The sequence below is a fragment of the Chiloscyllium plagiosum genome, chromosome 26, assembly GCF_004010195.1.
Source record: "Chiloscyllium plagiosum isolate BGI_BamShark_2017 chromosome 26, ASM401019v2, whole genome shotgun sequence".
Taxonomy (NCBI): Eukaryota; Metazoa; Chordata; class Chondrichthyes; order Orectolobiformes; family Hemiscylliidae; genus Chiloscyllium; species Chiloscyllium plagiosum.
In genome coordinates this window covers 39,080,090-39,098,975 of record NC_057735.1, presented here as the reverse complement: position 1 = coordinate 39,098,975, position 18,886 = coordinate 39,080,090, and the positions used below count along the sequence as shown (strand labels likewise).

The 18,886-nt window shown below is 37.6% G+C and overlaps 1 protein-coding gene across 15 annotated transcripts in view; it reads right to left on the bottom strand.

The window, feature by feature from the left end:
* ilrun (inflammation and lipid regulator with UBA-like and NBR1-like domains) overlaps positions 1 to 18,886 on the bottom strand; it is a 74,740-nt gene that overhangs the window by 10,404 nt on the left and 45,450 nt on the right. For 3 of the 15 annotated variants that reach the window (XM_043716942.1, XM_043716927.1, XM_043716935.1), the window contains 2 exons: positions 18,209 to 18,312; positions 9,796 to 11,986 (listed from right to left, as the gene is read on the bottom strand). The exons of 2 other annotated variants lie outside the window; for them this stretch is intronic. In XM_043716942.1, the coding sequence (XP_043572877.1) occupies positions 11,860 to 11,986; positions 18,209 to 18,312 (231 nt within the window). In that variant the 3' untranslated portion in view covers positions 9,796 to 11,859. Of the gene's footprint in view, positions 1 to 6,212; positions 6,244 to 9,011; positions 9,425 to 9,795; positions 11,987 to 14,247; positions 16,017 to 18,208; positions 18,313 to 18,886 lie in introns of those variants that run through there. 10 more of the 15 variants (XM_043716941.1, XM_043716937.1, XM_043716938.1 and 7 more) reach the window with 8 other exon arrangements.

Here is an 18,886-nt window from a genome sequence, read left to right as displayed (position 1 = left end):
ATACTTCCTGCTAAAAGTTGAGTCAGTTATGAGTTAGATGATGCTGGTCCATGCTATTTTTTTTTCAATGATCTATTCAATAGACGGACTATAAAAATAAAAATGATTATACTTTCAGGGATGGTTGGGTGATGTGAAATATGACAAGGATGAGGCAGCTCAGGTTCACAACCTTTAAAAGGAGCCCTTCAAGTAAACAATGTCATCAATGTCATTTAAGAGCTAACTGAATATTGTTTGCATGAAGCATAAAATAAAGTTTAAGGTATGAACATATGCAAAGCTTATGTAAAACTGTAGTAAGGTATGTCTTACACAACAGAAGAACGTTGAAGCTACCGAGAGGAAAGTGTAGATTTACAGAGTCTCAGAATTGTAATGGGCAGAAAGAGGTCATTTGGCCCAATGCACTTGCACCAGTTCTATTAGCTAGTACAGATACACAATGCTTTATCTGAAAAGCTTGGGACCAGTTGGTTTTCGGAATTTTTCAAATTTCGGAATAAGGGAGAGTTCAACAGTGAAATTTTAAAAAAAATTTACAGCAGACTTATTGTGAGTATCGGGCCGTGGGAAAGAATTGAGGTCAGCCAGTGCTGCCCCCCCCCCATGTCACATCTGAGTGACACGCATCGAGTGGGTGTGGAGTTGGGTTAACTGCTTGCATGCCAAACAACCTTGTTAATGAGATAAAAACTTCGCAAAAAAACCCTTCCAATTTTGGAGCTTTTTGGATTTCAGGATTTTGGATAAAGGGTTGTCCACCTGCGCCAATCTCCTGCCTTTTTCCCCATATCACTGCACACCATTTCTATTCAAATAATCATCCAAAGTCCTCTTGAATGGCTCAACTGAACCTGCCTCTAGGCACTGCATTCCATTTCCTAACTCCTCGCTGTGAGAAAACACTTTCACATCACCCTTGCTTAATTTGCACATTGTTTCAAATCTATAACCTCCCTTGTCTTCCTTTCATGAGTGGGAACAGTTTCACCTTCTCCGCCCAGCCTGCTCCATTTTGAAAAACTCTATCAAATCGTCCCTCAGCCTTCTTCTCTCCAAGAACAGTCCCAAGTTCTTCTTGTAAATCCCTTTTACATTCTCTCCAATACATTCCCACCTTTCCTATTATGCAGTGCACACAACTGTACAGAATACTCCAGCTGATGTCCAATAGGCACCTTGTAAAAGTTCAACATCACATCCTAGACCCTTGTACTCTATAACCCATTAATAAAGCCATGAACACTATGTTTTGACTGCTCCCTCCACCTGCCTTGCCACCTCCAATGGTCTGTGCACATTCACATCAGGGTCTCTCAACTCCTGGACATACTTTAGAAATGTACCCCTTATTTTGTACTGTCTTTCAACATACGTCTGACCAAAGCACATCACCTCACTTTTCTACACTGAACCTCATCTACCATCTATCAGCTCACTTTGAAATTGTCCCCTATACACTAAGATCTAGATCATTATAATACATCAGGAAAAGAAAAAGGCCTATGCCAACTGCTGAGGAACTTCACAACAAACTTTCTTCCAGCCCAAAAAATATCTATTGACTATTTCTTTCCTATCACTCAGCCAATTTCATATCCACATTGCTACTGTCCTTTTATGCCATGACCTTTAACTTTTCTCAGTGTGGAGTAGGACTCTATCAAACGCCTGGAGGTTCATGCATACTGCATCAATAATGTTATCTCATCAACCCTTTCTGTTACCTCTTCAAAAAGGTTCAAATTTATTTTCTTCATCAACCCACCTTTTTCCATGTGACTACTAATTTTTTCCTGAATAATTGTTTCCATAAGTTTCCCCATCACCAAAGTTACACTAATTGGTCTGTAATTGCTGGGATTATCTTTACTATTTTTCTTGAAGGCCATAATTTTTGCAATTCTCCAGTCTTCTGGCAAAGCTGGATGGAAGGGTGGGTGGTGAGGAGGATGCAAGGATATTGTATTGTGACTGTGACAGGCTGAGTGAGTGAACAAATGCATGGCAGATGGAGTATAATGTTGCTAAATGACATTATGCACTTTGATAGCAAAAATATGAAGGCAGATAATTAATTGAATGGCTATAAATTAAAGGGAAATGTTCAGCAAAACCTGGGTGCCCTCATGCACTCGTTACTGAAGTTAAGTGCAGGCAGTAAAGAAGGCAATCTATGTTGGCCTGCATAGTAGATGATTTGAGGACCTGAACAGGCATGACTTGCTTCATTTATACAGGACACTGGTTTATGCAGTGTTTATCTCCTTGTCTGGGGAAGGATGTTCTTGCTATAGAGAGTGCATCGAAACTTTACCAAATTGATTCCTGGGATGGCAGGTCTGACGTAACAGGAGAGATTGAGTCAGTTTTATAATAATAAGCAGAGCAGTGGTGGTGGTGGGGGTGGTTCACAGTTAGAATTCTCATAGAAACTTATAAAATTCTAAGACAACTACACAGCTTACATGCAAGATGGTTGTTCAAAGGATTGTTCAAAGGTTCATAGTTTAAGGATAAGGGGAAAATCTTATAGGACTGAGGTAAGGAGAAAATTCTTCATCAGAGAATGGTGAGCCTGTGGAATTCACTCTCAGAAAGTGATCGAGGCCAAAACATTTTGTTTTTCAAAAAGGCGGTACATAAAGACCTGTGATAAAGGGGTCAGGCCTTTTGTTTTGAGGGGGACATGATGATACTATTTAGCTTGATGAACAGCCATGATCATTACAAATATTGGAGCATGCTTGAGTAGCTGAATGGCCAGCTCCTCTTCATTTCCATATTTCTATATTTAATGCCTTACTCCTGTCGTAAGTGCACTATTTCTTTCTAATAGAAATTTCTACTTCCTTGGATACCCAGGGATCAAAGGCTTACAAATTGTGTAAGGTAAAAGTAAACAGAAAAGAGACTCTGATAATTTCAAGAGATCTGTAATTTTAACAACTTCTTTTTCCTTTTAGCACCAAAATTCTCCCAGGATACCAAAAGTGTATCATTTATTTTAAATATCTTGGAAAATAGATAAGTAGTTTTGACCAAAGTACAAAAACACTAGATGCTAAATTGTTTACTATGAGCTAACTTATTAATTCATATTAAATCAGTACCAATAAAACTTGTTAAGGAAGATTACTGACCTTTCGATATAGTCTTCCTCATCCTCTAGGCATAAATGCAATATATACAAGTAGTTCTCCTATAACGTGGGTTTATTAATTGTGATTTGTCGAAAATGTGATTTGTGAATTGCCAACTTTTTTTCAAGTGAACTCCTGTTCGCTGTTATGGGATTCTTACCATCAGCATTAGGTGTACGAGGACTGGACTCTGTGTCGGTGTCACATGATCAGTCAGTTTGTGTGCTTTCTCATGAAGAACTTCGTGAAAGGTATTGTGAAATGTTTGTGTCCACAGCCTGAGGAGTAATCTAAGTGAAATTTCACTGGAATTGACTAACAGCAAAATAGTGTTGAGGAGCAGTTTGAAACTTGGCTTTGTTACTTGTATTCAGAGTTTTTTTTCTCTTTTTGTTTAATAAAATGCTTAGATGTTAAAGAATATCTGCAGACTCATGTGAATCTGTTTCAGTGACTAATCACTATAGTAGGTTAAAAACAAGGACTGCAGATGCTGGAAACCAGAATCTAGATTAGAGTGGTACTGGAAAAGAACAGCAGGTCAGGCAGCATCCGAGGAGCAGGATGCTGCCTGACCTGCTGTGCTTTTCCAACACCACTCTAATCTGATCACTATAGTAACCAACTGCAAAAAAAAAAACAAAATCAGCAAAGGGGCTTGGGCATGATCAGTCAGCTGCTCAGGGTGGTCACAGTCAGGAAACTCTGCATACAGCACATGAAGGAGAGAAAGGTGGGTAGCACACTGTTACTTTTGGTGCATGTGTGGAATGTCCTGAGTGGGTGAGGAGGCTGTGCAGAAGAGATTCAGGGTTAGTGAGCATGAGTGTGTGAGGATGATATTGCAGGAAATGGGTACAGCAGCAAAGCTAAAGTGAGTGTGAAGTATCAATCAGAAGATGGTGGCACTTTCACTGGCAAAGTGGAGGAGGTCATTGATCTTCTTCCTACATTCTGTGCATTCCTTCAGATGGTTGAGACTGCACTGGCCTGGATGGTAACCAGGTGGGCACGGTTCCAGTAGAATGCTGTCCACTGTTGGCCTGGGAGAAAGGACCTCCTGCGTCTGCATCACTCCATCCCGAGCAGCAGCATCTCCATGTCTCTGCCCAGAAAAAGGAGAATCGACGTTTCGGGCATTAGCCCTTCTTCAGGAATGCCAGAAACGTCGATTCTCCTGTTCCCTAGATGCTGCCTGACCTGCTGCGCTTCTCCAGCAACACATTTCCATCTCTGATCTCCAGCATCTGCAGACCTCACTTTCTCTTCTGCCCAGAAAAAGGCTATTTTCCTGGCAATTGCCTGCCATGTCCAGGGCCAAAGTCAGGAACAATGCAGGGCAGCTCTAGACTGACAGCTCTTGTGTGGGTGCACGATATCTTTTTAAAGATGGTGCTGCACCATAAATGTTGGTAAATTTGAGATAGCCAGGAATGGTGCATTGTTTTGGAAATGGCATATGGTATAATGGTGTTAGAATGTGAGAGGCGTACCAAAGGGTGGGACAGATAATAAATCAGGCAGGTTTTATAAAATAAGGTGCTAGATGTCTCCAAACATCACAATGTGCAAACCTCGAAAAACACTTGGCAAAACTTGGCAACACCTAGCGAAAAACATTAAGAGTCAGTGTATGCCATCATTGATCAGTGCATTGAGTATAGGAGTTGGGAGGTCATGTTGTGGTTGAACAGAACACTGGTTAGGCCACTTTTGGAATATTGTATTCAGTTCTGGTCTCCCAGCTATAGGAAAGATGTTGCGAAACTTGAAAGGATTCAGTAAAGATTTACAAGGATAATGCCAGGGTTGGAGGGTTTATGCTATAGGGAGAGGCTGAATAGGTTGGGCTATTTCCCCTGGAGTGGAGACTGAGGGTTTACCTTAGAGGTTTATAAAATCATGAGAGGCATAGTTAGGGTGAACAGCTGAAGTCTTTCCCCAGGAAAGGGGAATCAAAAGGTAGGCAGCATAGACTTACGGTGAGAGGAGAAAAATTTAAAAGGGATCTAAGAGGCAAGGTTTTCACAGAGAGGGTGGTGCATGAATGGAACAAGCTGCCAGAGGAAGTGGTAGAGGCTGGTACAATTACAACATTTAAAAGGCATCTGGATGGGTATATGAATAGGACGGATTTAGAGAGATATGGACCAAATGCTGGCAAACGGGACTAGATTAGTTTAGGATATTTAGTTGGCATGAATAAGTTGGACCGAAGAGTCTGCTTCCATGCTGTACATCTCTATGACTTTCCAACATTTTTAATGGGAGACAGCCCTGAAGTGTACAGATGATCATATGACAAACAAACAAAATTAAAGATCTAAGCACTGCAAAACAACCTGGTCTCTGGTTATACTAAAACCTTAACTTCTTTCATGAATTTACAAACTCAACAATGAAAGTGCTTGGGATGCAATGTGTTTGAATCTTAGAAAGCATCTGGAAAAGTCCAACCCATGTGGCAATACAGGACAGAATATGGTGGATGATCAAAAAGAAATTAGACTGAAATAGCAGGAAATGGAATACTATATAAAAAAAGTTGTGTTAGAGCAGTCAAAGTCCAACAGCCAAATACTACAAGGCATCACTTAGTCTCATACTCACGTGCCTAAGTGGAAGAGGAAAAGTACAAGTTTAATCTTAGTAAGTTTGCAAAGAAAAAAGTCATTAAGAGCAATAGGGCTCAAAACATTTATAATTTGAAGAATTTAGATCAAGTTTGACAATTGGTCAATTAAATTAAATTCAATATTGACTAAAGTATTATAAATTTCTTGTAAAGCAAAATTAGTGCAGGGAGGCTTACAGAAAGTATTGAAGGATTCATTTTAATGTTGATATATTAACAATCCCAAAAGCACAATCCAGAAACTGAAGTCTAAAAGTCTATGAAGTCTTTATCATGGATTGTTCCAATCAGAGAAGAATTGAGCACTATAGCTTAACATTATTGAAACAAAAATACCCAATTCTTCTTCTTCATTCTCCATTAAATTCTGCTCCAATTGATCTTACCTGAACTCTTCAGTCTTGAGGAAAAATTCAAAAGCATGTTCTTACCTGGCTTATTTTCTCTTCTTCCATTCATCATCTATGGTGTGAAAAATATAGAGTAGCAACTCTAAGAAACTAACAATGCGCAGACAGATTGTTAGAAAGGAAATACTGGGGATATCTACAGAGTTGTGGATATTAGATTATAATGCAGTGCTCACTTCAGTGATAGTCAAGTAAATTAGTTGATAACACTGCCAAGCTGCAAATGTAAACAATATTTTAAACTATAATTGGATCAAGCAGATTCAGTCACTAGATTGAGAACTCCACTACTGGTACAGGCTATGCTTCAGCGAATTCCACCCAGCAGAAACTGTTCGGCCTGGGAAAGCAGTTGGGGGAAGAAAGCAGATCTTTTGACTAAAGTTGGTTTTGTAAGATTTGAAATCCAAATAATAAAGACAAGCTACAAATTCCAAACCCCACTGCTTTCATCTATCAAGGACAAAAATTGAGTCACATTAAACGCTGAGAATACAGATGAACAAGACACAGGTTCAAAATATGAATGCAAAGTTGATGACCTTTCATCAAACTGAAACATTAAAATTTTTCTGTCCACAAATGCTTCCAATCCTTGCAAAGTAATTGAAGCATGGATATTAAAAGTCCTACTGCAGCACATTTAACACATAATTAGGAGCTCTTTCCAAGAAAATTCACACCGTGAAAGTCCAGCTACTTCTTTCCAATTCTAAGATCCTTGGTACAAGGGTAGCGGAAAGAACACGGATTGTGAAATGGATGCTCGGTTCCTTCACAAGAGGTCAAATCTGAGGGCTATTCAGCCTGCTTTATTCATACATTTATTCCAAAAACTGTATCAAAATTATCACCCTTGGAGATTTAGAAATTGGTTACTTGCTTCTTACAGCAGGTAGATGATATGATAAAGGCCGGGGTAAACTCTGCAGTTCCAGAGCTGCATGCGCTCAACGTCTCACTTGCAGCTCCCAAACTTTATCAGCTGGTTCTCATTTTCATGAAAAAAATCTAGAATTATGTTTAGTGAAAGTTAAACTCAAAGAACTAGAAGGCAACATAATTACCCTGTGGGAATCAAAGGTTAAAAATTAGAATAAATTTCACAGTTTCAAATTAGTTTACGAGGAAAGAATGACACCATCATGCTGCCTGTTCAGGTCACTGGTTAGAGTTAATTCCTTGGGTCCAATGATGAGATTTTAATTTTGCACAATTGATGTTTCTAACATAGCATTCACAATAAATTATTTTGAATTAGCTCTCTGGACTGGACAGTATCTTCGTCCTGTATATTTTGTGAAATTCCTACTTTAACGATGCTCTACTGGCAAATTCTGACCACAAAGATCTTCTAACCAGTTGAATAATATATTAGAATACTTATATTGACAGAGGAATTACTCTTCAATCAATTAAGTTTAAAAGTAGTTACCAACTGAATAATTTATTAGAAAGCTTATATTGTTGGAGGAATTACTCTTCAGTCAATTAGGTCAAGTTTACAAGTGGTTCCAAGGGGCTCACGTGACGCAGTGGCAGTGTGCCTACCTATGGACCAAAAGGCCTGGATTCAAGTCCAACCTACTTCAAGGATGTGACATAACAAAGATTTTTTAAAAAGTGATTTCTAATATTACTCACAAAAGTGAAGGTGAAACATTAAATTTTGCCATACTGAAAATCACATCAGCATCTCACCATTCTGGCAATATTTTTAAAAAAAGATTCAAACCTTAGCAGAGATTGTATTTACTTCTTAAAGTCTCACCAAGCATCCCAAGTAAAAGCTTCCTTTGCTCAAAATACATGCAACTTTCAATTATACTTTTATGTAATGGTATATTTGTGCAAAAGATTAGTTAATTCATAATTATGTTGTGCTTTAGGTAATAAAGTAATGAAAACAATTCAAATTAAGATAGCATACTATGGGAAATCACTAGGAGTATTAATTTAAGATTGTAGGACTATTTCTGCCATTAGAAGATTGAGCAAATGCAGGGAGTCAGTGACAACGAGTGGGGCTATCAAGTTAAAAAAAAGACAATGAGTAGTGCGCTTCGGATAAATTTATTCACACAGTGGGCTGCTAGTGCTGAGCCACATCAGAACACGTTTTGTTTTCTTTACTTGTTTCATTACTGTTCCGTTAGTCATTTAATGTTGCCCAAATCCCACATGATCACACATTCCTTGTTTGTTCTTTTCCCATCCACCTCCATTTGGTCTGCTTAAAATCTATTACATTTCTATTCTTCCCAGTTCTGATGAAAGGTTATCGACCTGAAATGCATTTCTCAGAGCGGTTAGAAATTTCTTGCATTTTTTGTTTATATTCCCATTTTCTATGATTAAGATCATTTAAATTAAGTGTGAAATCTATTTAATATTATATTTTGACTTTCAAAATGTCAATAGTGCATTTGGTTTGCATAGGGAGAATCTCACAGCCAATTCTTAATGCTGCGTTACAACATACACAATAATAAATACATCATAATGCTATCAATAATTGATAAAATAAAAGAACTAACATAATCTGGATTCATGTATGGCTCAAGATTGTCCATCACAGAAACAACAGTTGGATCACAAGAAATAGATTTCATATCTAAATAGCTTCTATACATATTTACTGTGCAATATAATTACAAAGATGTGATCTACTCTACACCTAAACTGTATGAAATCTTGATAAGACCATAAAATTACTTAAAGCATGAAATTACATTTTTATAATCCTAAAACCTTTACAACACTGAGGAAAGAAATACTTGAAATATGAGTATATAACCTTAAACAGGATGTAAAATTATTCACACAAGTTATAAATTGGCATTTCTTTAATTTAAACCATTTCCAAGTGCTCTTGTGAAGATCAGTTCAGTGCAGCAATCAGCCATGTACATACATCAGTTTTCAAACATTTTCAAAAGTCTACCAATGCATACATAATCAGTTGATTATACTTTTCGATTGATGGTGACTCAAGAATATCAAGCAGTTAAAAGAATGCACAGATTAAAACAATTTTCAACAAGTACTAGAGGTTTTGTGCAGTTTTAATGACAACTTGAGTTTATCCTCAGTTTTGTACTTTATTGTCCAATTTTCTTCAACTGTTGACCACTAAGGTGGGGAGGTTAAATTTTCAACTTAGTTGTCATACATGAGTCTCTTTTGCAGAACATCTTGGGGTCTGTACAGACTTTCATATTTGATAGACTGAACTGCAAATGTAAAAAAATATAAAGTGATTGGTGCAATGGCCAATTCTGCAAACAAATGCAAATCTTTTGCGACTCTCAGTTCACACAGGAAACTCACATGCTAAGTGCTGTGCCATGAAATAAGTCCATGACTTCAACTGATAATAAGACAATTGTATGAAAATTGAGCAGCATATGAAGATAATGAAATATACAGCATTTCATCAGTCAGTGCAACATAATACTGCTCCACTTGTTACACTTCAAAATTCATAATTCAGAATCTTAATTTTTAAAGCAGTCTCTCCAAATATGCAAAGGCTCAGACCTCCATGTCACTACTTACTACTGATTTTAGTATTTTATCACAATTTTAAAAAATAAACATTCAGTCACCACCAATTTATTTATTTAGTATTTGGACAATTCAAATGGCTTTCTTCCTAGAAGTGTTACAGAACAGGTTAACGCAGAAGTCTTCAAGTAGTATTTGGCTACAGCACACATCTTCATTAACAGTTGCCCTCATCTTCAGGATGCAGAATATTCATACCATTTGGAAAGCAATTGATACAGTGTTGAAGTACCAATAAGGAAAATATCACCAGTGCTTCCTTCAATCTGATGCTCCTTTGTGCAGTTCTTTTTGTGAAGACTTCACAAAATAGGAAATGAGGCCCAAGCGAAAACATTAGCACTGAACAGAAATTAAATAAAAAGTATCTTAGGAACAGTAATTATGCTTAGAGTTGCAGAACCATTTCACCTTGGCTTGCTGTTTATGATCTTACTTCTTCCTACATGGTTAAGTGCCCTTGTCCTACGCCTAAGACCAAACCTATCCGAAATGCATCCTTTTCATCTACCGTATTCTATATGCAATGGTATATCTCACCAAAGTATAAGAATTTTAAAAGTGCTTACAAGTATTGTGAACAACTTGGGGTAGTTCCAGAATGAAATGCATTTTATAAAAACTGTACTGTGCTTCCAACTTTGGGAAACATGGCATCAAATGTCTAAGTTACTTATTCTTTGGAAGGGCTTTTAGGAGGAAAATGTGGGTTTTACTAAATTCCAAGCAATTTAATATAGTGCAATAACCACTGGCTACACAGTAAAATTTCAGTGCTGATCCATTACTTTACAAGTTCAACCTCACGGGATTTCTCCCAAATACCCCATCACTGCTGCAAAGACAGCTGCTCCCACGTCTCAGCAGTTTTGGAATCAGCTATAGCAAACATAAAGAAACAATTATGACAGTTTTCTTAATTTTTCCTCTTTGAGAGAGCCCTTACTTTCATTCTGTATTGTTCATAGTCTGGATAGAAGCAGGAACATAAATGACGTTGAATTCAAAGTACAAACATGCTCGACTACTCCTTGAGACAGAAGGTGCACCAAAACCACTGTACAATCAGTATCCTCATCTAACATACTATGAACCATCTTCAGCAACAGGTATAAAAGTTACACCAATTCTGTATTATTAATAAGCATCAATATGGTTACAGGCAAAGCACCATATGCAGGTGAACATCACTGCTTAACCAATCAAGTGATGCAAAATAGTTCCAAAAAGCACATTATAAGGCTAGCAGCTCTAAGATAATTTTTTTTTAAACTGCGAGCATAGGACAGGAAATGTTTGCTTGGTATACACAGAACCATAAGCAAATCTTCTACGAAAAAATAGATGTAAGAACAGAAGAGATATTTCTCAGGTTAGGCAATGTAGTTGCATTGATGGTATTGGATATTTAACAAACCCACATCAGATGTAAGAGACATCAGTTGTTTCAACAAATGAATGAGTAATTGATGTGATTTTTGGGTGTTTGGGTGAACATGAAATCATCCAATTAGTAGATCATCCACACACAGCAAAAATCCATCAGCGCACAATAATATATTTGCAATCAACTGGAGTCTGGAATAAAACATTCTCAACAAATTGAAAGTTTGCCACGAGTTGGTATCCACTGTAATTGAGAACGTGATTTCTAAAATTAGACACAAGTTTGATTAGAGACTTTTCAGTGTTAATTTAATAAACTTCATTTGTACAGTATGGAAAAGTCTCCAATTGATTGTGCTGTCATCAACTGCTCCCATTCTAAAGTGAGTTATACTCATCTTGCATCCAATCCTACTCCACTCATGCATTCTCCATGTCGTACTCTGTAGGTTACAGAACAAACTCCCACTCGCACAGGAAAAAATCCAACAATTAAGATGCTTTGAACAAACAAATACAAAATAATTTTTTTTTTATCTTTTGCTTAAACTACAGTCGCTCAGTAGGCAAAATAATTTGAACATGGCTTTGTGTTTAACTACATAATTATTCCGACAATGTCATCTAAAAAATCCATTTTTTAAACAATTACAGCACTCTTTAATTTAGCATTCACACATGCATACATTGTTTAGAAACAACCAGCCATCATTTTTCAGTGTTGGGTCAAAGGGGATGGGGCCATTGCAAAATTGCAGAGTGACACCAAGACCCACAGAGGCTGCTGGACAATGGCAATACCCGTTTTAAGACTGACCAAAAGGATAAGGGCCATGGAAACCCTGAAAAGAAAAAAAAGAAGAGTGAAAATGTTTCTCTTAGCAACAGAACAGAATTTCATGGGAGTAGTGTGTTAGTATCAATCTCCACTTAGTTTAAAATAGGGCTGTAACGAAGCCTCAAGAATTGGCATGATACTTCATTAGCTTGAAAGCAAAATATCAATCTGCCAAGCTCTCATTTCAACTTCCATTTTTATCTTTTTCTTTCCCCCTCATTCTCCCTCACTCTCACTTCAACTTTCCACTTCCAATCAAAACTGGACAGAATAGACCAACTGGAAAAATTTCCAGCTGGGTGGCTTCAGTTTAAGTCCAGGTCCAAGTGACCAGAAATGGGCCAATTTTAGCGGGCTCAGTTTCATGACATTTTGGAATGAAATGGAAAATTCACAGCATAATTGGATGCAAAATTGAAATTCCTAATTATGTGGAGCAACATCTGGATAGAAATGACTTAATTGTCCAAAAGAATTGCAAAGCGTCCTGTCAATAATTCAGAAGGTGATATTTTAAAAAGGCTTCGTTACTGCTCTAGCCTGGGACAATTACTCCACATCCATGCAACCTTCTGTACTACGAACGCATAGACTCAGATAAATAAAATTCTGAATTACCTAACAAAAAAAGTCAATAACTTTATTTCCGTCATCACAACAGGAAGTTAGAACAGCCTCCTCGGCTGATAGGGGGAAAGAAAAAGGGATATTGTAGGCAAGGACACATGAATATAGGTTTGTGAAGCTCCAAAACGCTGTAAGCCAGTCACGTTACCATAAGGTGAAGCTTATTTTTCAACTATATCATAAGGCTGCTGACTCACAACGCCAGGAATCCGGGTTCGATTCCAACCTCGGGCGACTGTCCGTGTGGAGTTTGCACATTCTCCCAGTGTCAGCATGGGTTTCCTCCCACAGGCCAAAGAGGTGCAGGTTAGGTGAATTGGTCATGCTAAATTGCCTGTAGAGTTAGGTGCATTAGTTAAGGAGAATGGGTCTGGGTGGGTTACTCTTTGGAGGATCGGTGTGGACTAGTTGGGCCAAAGGGCCTGTTTCCACACTGTAGGGAATCTAGTCTAAAATCTAGTCTTTAAAAAAAGATAGACACTGTCGCTTCCTCAAACAGCAAGTTGAAACAAGAATCAGTGTCAGTAGACTTGTTCCACTTTGACAGGTTATCCATTAAATAATTACTTGACATGATTTGTAAAGGCTAATTTACAAGTCTCCAACCCATTGCCCATACAAGATAAAAGTGGAGCAAAGACAGTTATGAACTTTCAAGTGCAAATTATCATCCTAATTCAACCACCTCGGGCTGAGCCAGAGAAAAACTAATAATGTCACACCAGCCACAAAATGTAGGATTCTTCTAGTCCAAATTCACATTCTTATACATGTATTGAAGTACTCCTTACAACTTGCACTGTTCAATGATCTAATATTAAACCTACGTTATGAATTCAAAGCTTTAATAATTAAAAGGTGCTTTACATTTAGTAAACAGACATTATGGCTCAGAGAAACATAAGGCAGCAACTTATAAATCACTCCGAAAATTGCTGAAGCTTCACTCGTACAGATTTATGATATTAGAATCCATCTATTTGATTTGTGCCTTGTATCCTTCTGCCAGTCATCCATCACCCCATACAGCTGAAGCTATTCCAATTTCCTATTTGGATGCTGTGGCATTTACAAAATGAACATTTCTCTATGGCATTCTGTAAAGTCAAGCACACACAACATTACGGTCCAAAGACACAAAGAAAAGTTGAGGATTCTAATAAAAAAACAAGTCACCTGAGAAAAATTCACAGAAATGAATGCAGCACTAGGAAATCCCAACAGCCAGATATCAATTTTTTTTGTACAATTGACCCTCACAGTGCCAACTAAGTTTAACTTGTATTAAAAGCTCCTACAATCTAAGCCAACTACCTCACTTGACAACTTACCTGGCAACATCTCAACTTCAAAATTTCTATCCAGTTTCTTGGTATATTTTGAGAGATCACTAAAGAATCGGATGTCATATGGTCTGACAGCAAGATAGTTAAAAAGAAAATCAGACCATATTTTTATTTTTTGTAGTATTCCGACATTCGGTTGTTAATATAAAATTAATAATACAAGCAGTACATGTTCTTTTCCTTCAAAGGCAAAGAAAATACTGGGAACTCAAAAGTATTTTCAATATTTTTACGATTATCTGAAGCAGTTTTCAACTCTCTATCTAGCAAACAAATAAACATGCTTATAATTCCAAAACTAGTCTAATGCCAATTCAGAGGTCTCTGTCCAAGTGCCCTGTTTCTATTGATCCTACATTTTAAAAGTGTCCAACGCACATTTATACTTTTGGACATAGTGTTACAACTATGGCAGACGGCCAACAAATACCAGTTTATGTACCATATTGAAAATGTGAAAAGGTTTATTCTGCATGAAGTTAAGGGAGGTCTAAAAGTTAGTCACAATCAATGGACTTATCTTTGAAATATGGCTATCATCATGTAGGTAAAGGCAACAGCTCATCTTGACATGGGAATGTTCCATAAATATCAAGTGAATCAGATGACCAAGTTTGAATAAGATAGAAAACTTGGACAGAACACTAGAAGAATCTATGATGATGGCATTTTCATCTCAACATGAGAAGGCAGATGGGACAGCGGGTTGAACAGTCTAAAATATATCTGTGATAATATTGGAAAAATTCTGCACTATGGCTATAACAAGTGCACATGAAATAATAGCTGAAATAGTGGTGCATCATGGCCACCTGCAAGGCTCTTGTGGATTCTTATTAGATTATCAAGAGTTAAGTCAGTGTCAGGCATCATAGAAATGTTTTCGTCATTTCCTTCCCTCATAACTTGTCAGACGTTGCTAATTCTACTTTGCCTAATTTCAGGTCAGAGAGTATAAGAGAAAAAAATTTTGTGTATCCATCAGAAAATGAGCTATGACTTTATATCAGATTTTAACAAAATAACTGACCATTGCTTTCTGCTCATTTGCCTCATCAACAAGAAAAAAATCAACAGTTTTAATTCACATTCATTAAACTGACAATTGACTCAGGTGCATTCTTGGGAACATGGATGATAAAAGTACACATTAGTGCATTTTCAGAGTTTTCTATTTGTATGCTTTTACTTTATTAAAGGGAGCTCGACTCAAGAAATAAGCTTAAGTAGAAGAACAAAGATAGGCCCAACACAAAAAAAAAACCAACGGTCTTGGCAAGTTAAATCAGACTGAATTTATTGTGTATTTTTATACTTATGCTACAATTCTTATTTCAATACAATGCTCTCTGGTTACTTACAAAATTAGACAGCAGACTAAAGGGACTCAAAGTACTAAGTTAAAGCCCTAGCATTTGAACATCCAATCTACACTGAAACTTCAGGACACTATTGAGGGCAAGTTTCATTGTCAAAAGGTTTAATGAGAGTTCAGACTGAGGTCCTATTTGTTAGAAGATGCAGAGTCCTATGAAACTATTCACAGCGAGTTGGGGTTTCCTTGTAACTGGACCAATTCAACCAATGCTACCAGGTTAGATTCACAAGTCACTCTCCTTATTTGCTGTTGATGGCATCATGTTACAAGCAAAATAACTGCTGAAATTGCTTCTGGTACCTAGGCAATTTTGGGATATTTGAAAGATGTCAAAACATCAAAGATTTTCCAATAATGACAAGTTGATAAATGGTTCACTACAATGCTCAGAAAACCGAAGAGCTGTTTATGTCAGAATAAAAACCCAGGGAAACTTCAAAACTTCAATGCATCTTATGGCAAACCTATCTAGCTTTTGTTGGGGCACCTGAATTTTTTTTGAGTCTCTGAAGTTACAGGTTTGTAAACAGAAATTTGATATCTCAAGTTTCATCCTGAGCACTTACAGCTTACCCAGTAAAGAAAATTTACAAAAGCCACAACTTCCAGCTTCAATTCCTATTCTGTGGTTTGGTTGAATGATCTCTGCACAGTCAAGTAGTAAGGGGCAGGCCTCAGAATCCCTGGACAATTTCATGGAGCAGAAAGTAAGGGAAGAAATAGATCAGCATGTGTGCCAATTTCTGACTGCAATCCAGTTGCCCCTTCTGGCAAATGCAAGCATCTAAATACAACATCTATTCCTGGTTCGCCATGGTGCAAACCTCCCCAACCAAGTACTGATTTACTCAAGTTATGCGCAACCTTAATAGTCTTATACATTTACACATAAAAATCGCCACTTTGATGAACTACCACTGAACTATATACCCGTATTACCACTTGCAGGACAAATGAAGAGAAAAATGTGTCATGATTTATTAATAGTACTCACCATAATTCTTGTACAGCTATGTTGGGAAAAACAGAAGTGTTGTTACAGGCCAATCTAAAACCTGTTGAACTTATATTGCTTTGCCTGAGTTTTGCAATAGCATTGCTATCTGTCCCACCAATGGCACGCATTAAATATCATGAGGTTACTTTGACTGTGTGGCAGATACAAACTAAACTCATTATAGTAGCTTTGTCTTTTCAGGCATAAGTGGGTTTAGCAGTGTGATGCTTACCAAATTCCTCTGTCTCACCCTAATATTTCACTTGCTGTATTTGGTTTTAAATTATTTTCTATTTTTCCATGTTTCTTCAATTATATTGATTAAGTACATGCATATTTAGTTTCTATCATCACTCTGATGATTGATATCATTCCCAGACTGTACTGTTAATACCTTAGCAAATGCATCAATCTTTTCAAGCTGCAAGGTGCAGAGGTGATTCGGCCCAGACATTAGATACTCTGGAAAAATTTGACTACTTAAATTGCAAAGAATTAACACTGAATAATTGAGCACATATTTGTACTCCCATTACCCTGAACAAACACTCTAACTTAGTTGCAGTGCATGCCAGATACGAGGAACACTTACTCAGTTTAACCAGCAATATGCCTTAACTTTAATTTTAAAGCAGCACATCTACTACACTTATGCCTATCATCTATGACATCTACTCCTTGTTACTGTTAACTTCAGAGTTTTGAACTCTGATAATCAGTGACAATAAATAGGGATTTTCTGTTTAATGGAGAAGTGCCTGATAAGTACGGAATTAAAACTCTTTAGTACATTTAATACGCAACTAATACAGTGCCTCATAACAAGGATTAATGGATTTAGAAACAGAATTATGTTCAGTGTTGTTAGCACTTGGTGCTTTCCTTGCCCCGAATTGCGTCAACTTTCACTTAAGTAGAGAAAATCATCCAAATCACTTCAAGTTTGATTATTTAAACTTGTGAAGTTGAGGAGAAGACACTCAGGTAGACTACAAACTTGCTCAAAGAAGTGCTTTTTAAGAACGATCTTAAAAGAAAAGATAGGAGGTGGAATGACAGGTAGGTTTATGGAGGGAACTTTGGACCTGAAGCCCTGGGTAGCACACGGCAAGTCTGCCAAAACTATGGTGAAAGACTGGACATTGCACAAGAGGCCAGACGTGGAGAGGTGCAAAATTCAAAACTCAATGCTGCAAGCAGTCTGGCTCAGTTGAGGTAGTAGTGGCTGGGGAAAAGATGGAATTAGTGGCATGGCAATAAGGCCTATCGCTGGTTGGGGGCAAAGGGAGGTTTGAAAATAATTATTCAAACCATCTGATGTTTAATGGAAGGAAATTGACAGTTATCCATTTCAAGATGGCAACACAAAATGTTTTTCATGTGCTACAACTTTCCAGCACAGAATAAGTGATTGACAGTGCTATCTCGACATAATTTAATTCATGCCATGATAGAGGCAATAGGGGAGGGGTAATATCACTGGATTGGTCATCCAAACCCTCAGGTTAAAGCTCTGGGGGAGATGGGTTTGAAATCCCACCAAGGCAATGAGTAAAATATGAATTCACCAAAATCTGGAATTAAAAATAGCTAGTCTCATGGCAACTATGTACCCATTGTGGATTGCCATAAACATGTATCTGGTTCACTAACATGCTTTTCAGGTAAGTAATCTGCCTTCTTTACCTGTCTGGCCTATATGTGACTCCAAATCCACAGAAATGTTGTTTGAAGAGCACATTTTAAAAATTTATCAGAGTGGATAATCTAGTTTTGTACCTTCGACAAGCATCCACTTCAAGCTCACCATCCTCACTCATGACACTCAACGGTTTCCTAAACATATTTTGCATATACTTAGCCAACAAGTATAAATACCTTTGAACTTCAGAGCACATCCATCGAAACTCCAAATCTGCCTCAAATTTTGCAGATATGTTCCATTCTTGAACTACTTCAGTCATTTGTGCTTCCCCCAACATCTGTTGTGACAAATTTGCAGCAAACCTTCAGAGCTTTTCACTCCTGACACTTGCATTCACTACCACCCTTAATGCATAAGCTGAAGCAAATAAGACTTTCGATCTGCTTCAAGCACATGTTGGAGATCAGGTTGGTGAGGCACAGCACACGGATAGAGTCATAGAATTATACTGCATGGAAACAGATCCTTCAGTTCAACTTCCATGCTTACTGTAATCCCAAACAAAACTAGCCCCACCTGCCTACGTTTGGCCCATATCCCTCCGAACATTTCTCATGCATTTATCCAAATGTTTTTTAAACATTACAACTGTATCTGCATCCACCACTTCCTCTGATTGTTCATTCCACATATGAACCAGTCCCTGTGAAAAAGCTGCCCCTCATCTTTTTAAAATCTTTCTCCTCTCCTGAAAAATATGCCCCCTCGTATTGCAACCCTCCAATCTCGGGAAAAGACACCTGCCATTCATCTTATCTATACCACTCATTATTTTATAAACCTCTGTACAATCACCCCTTAACCCCACACATTCGAATGAAAAAAGTCCTAGTCTATCCACCCTCTCCTTA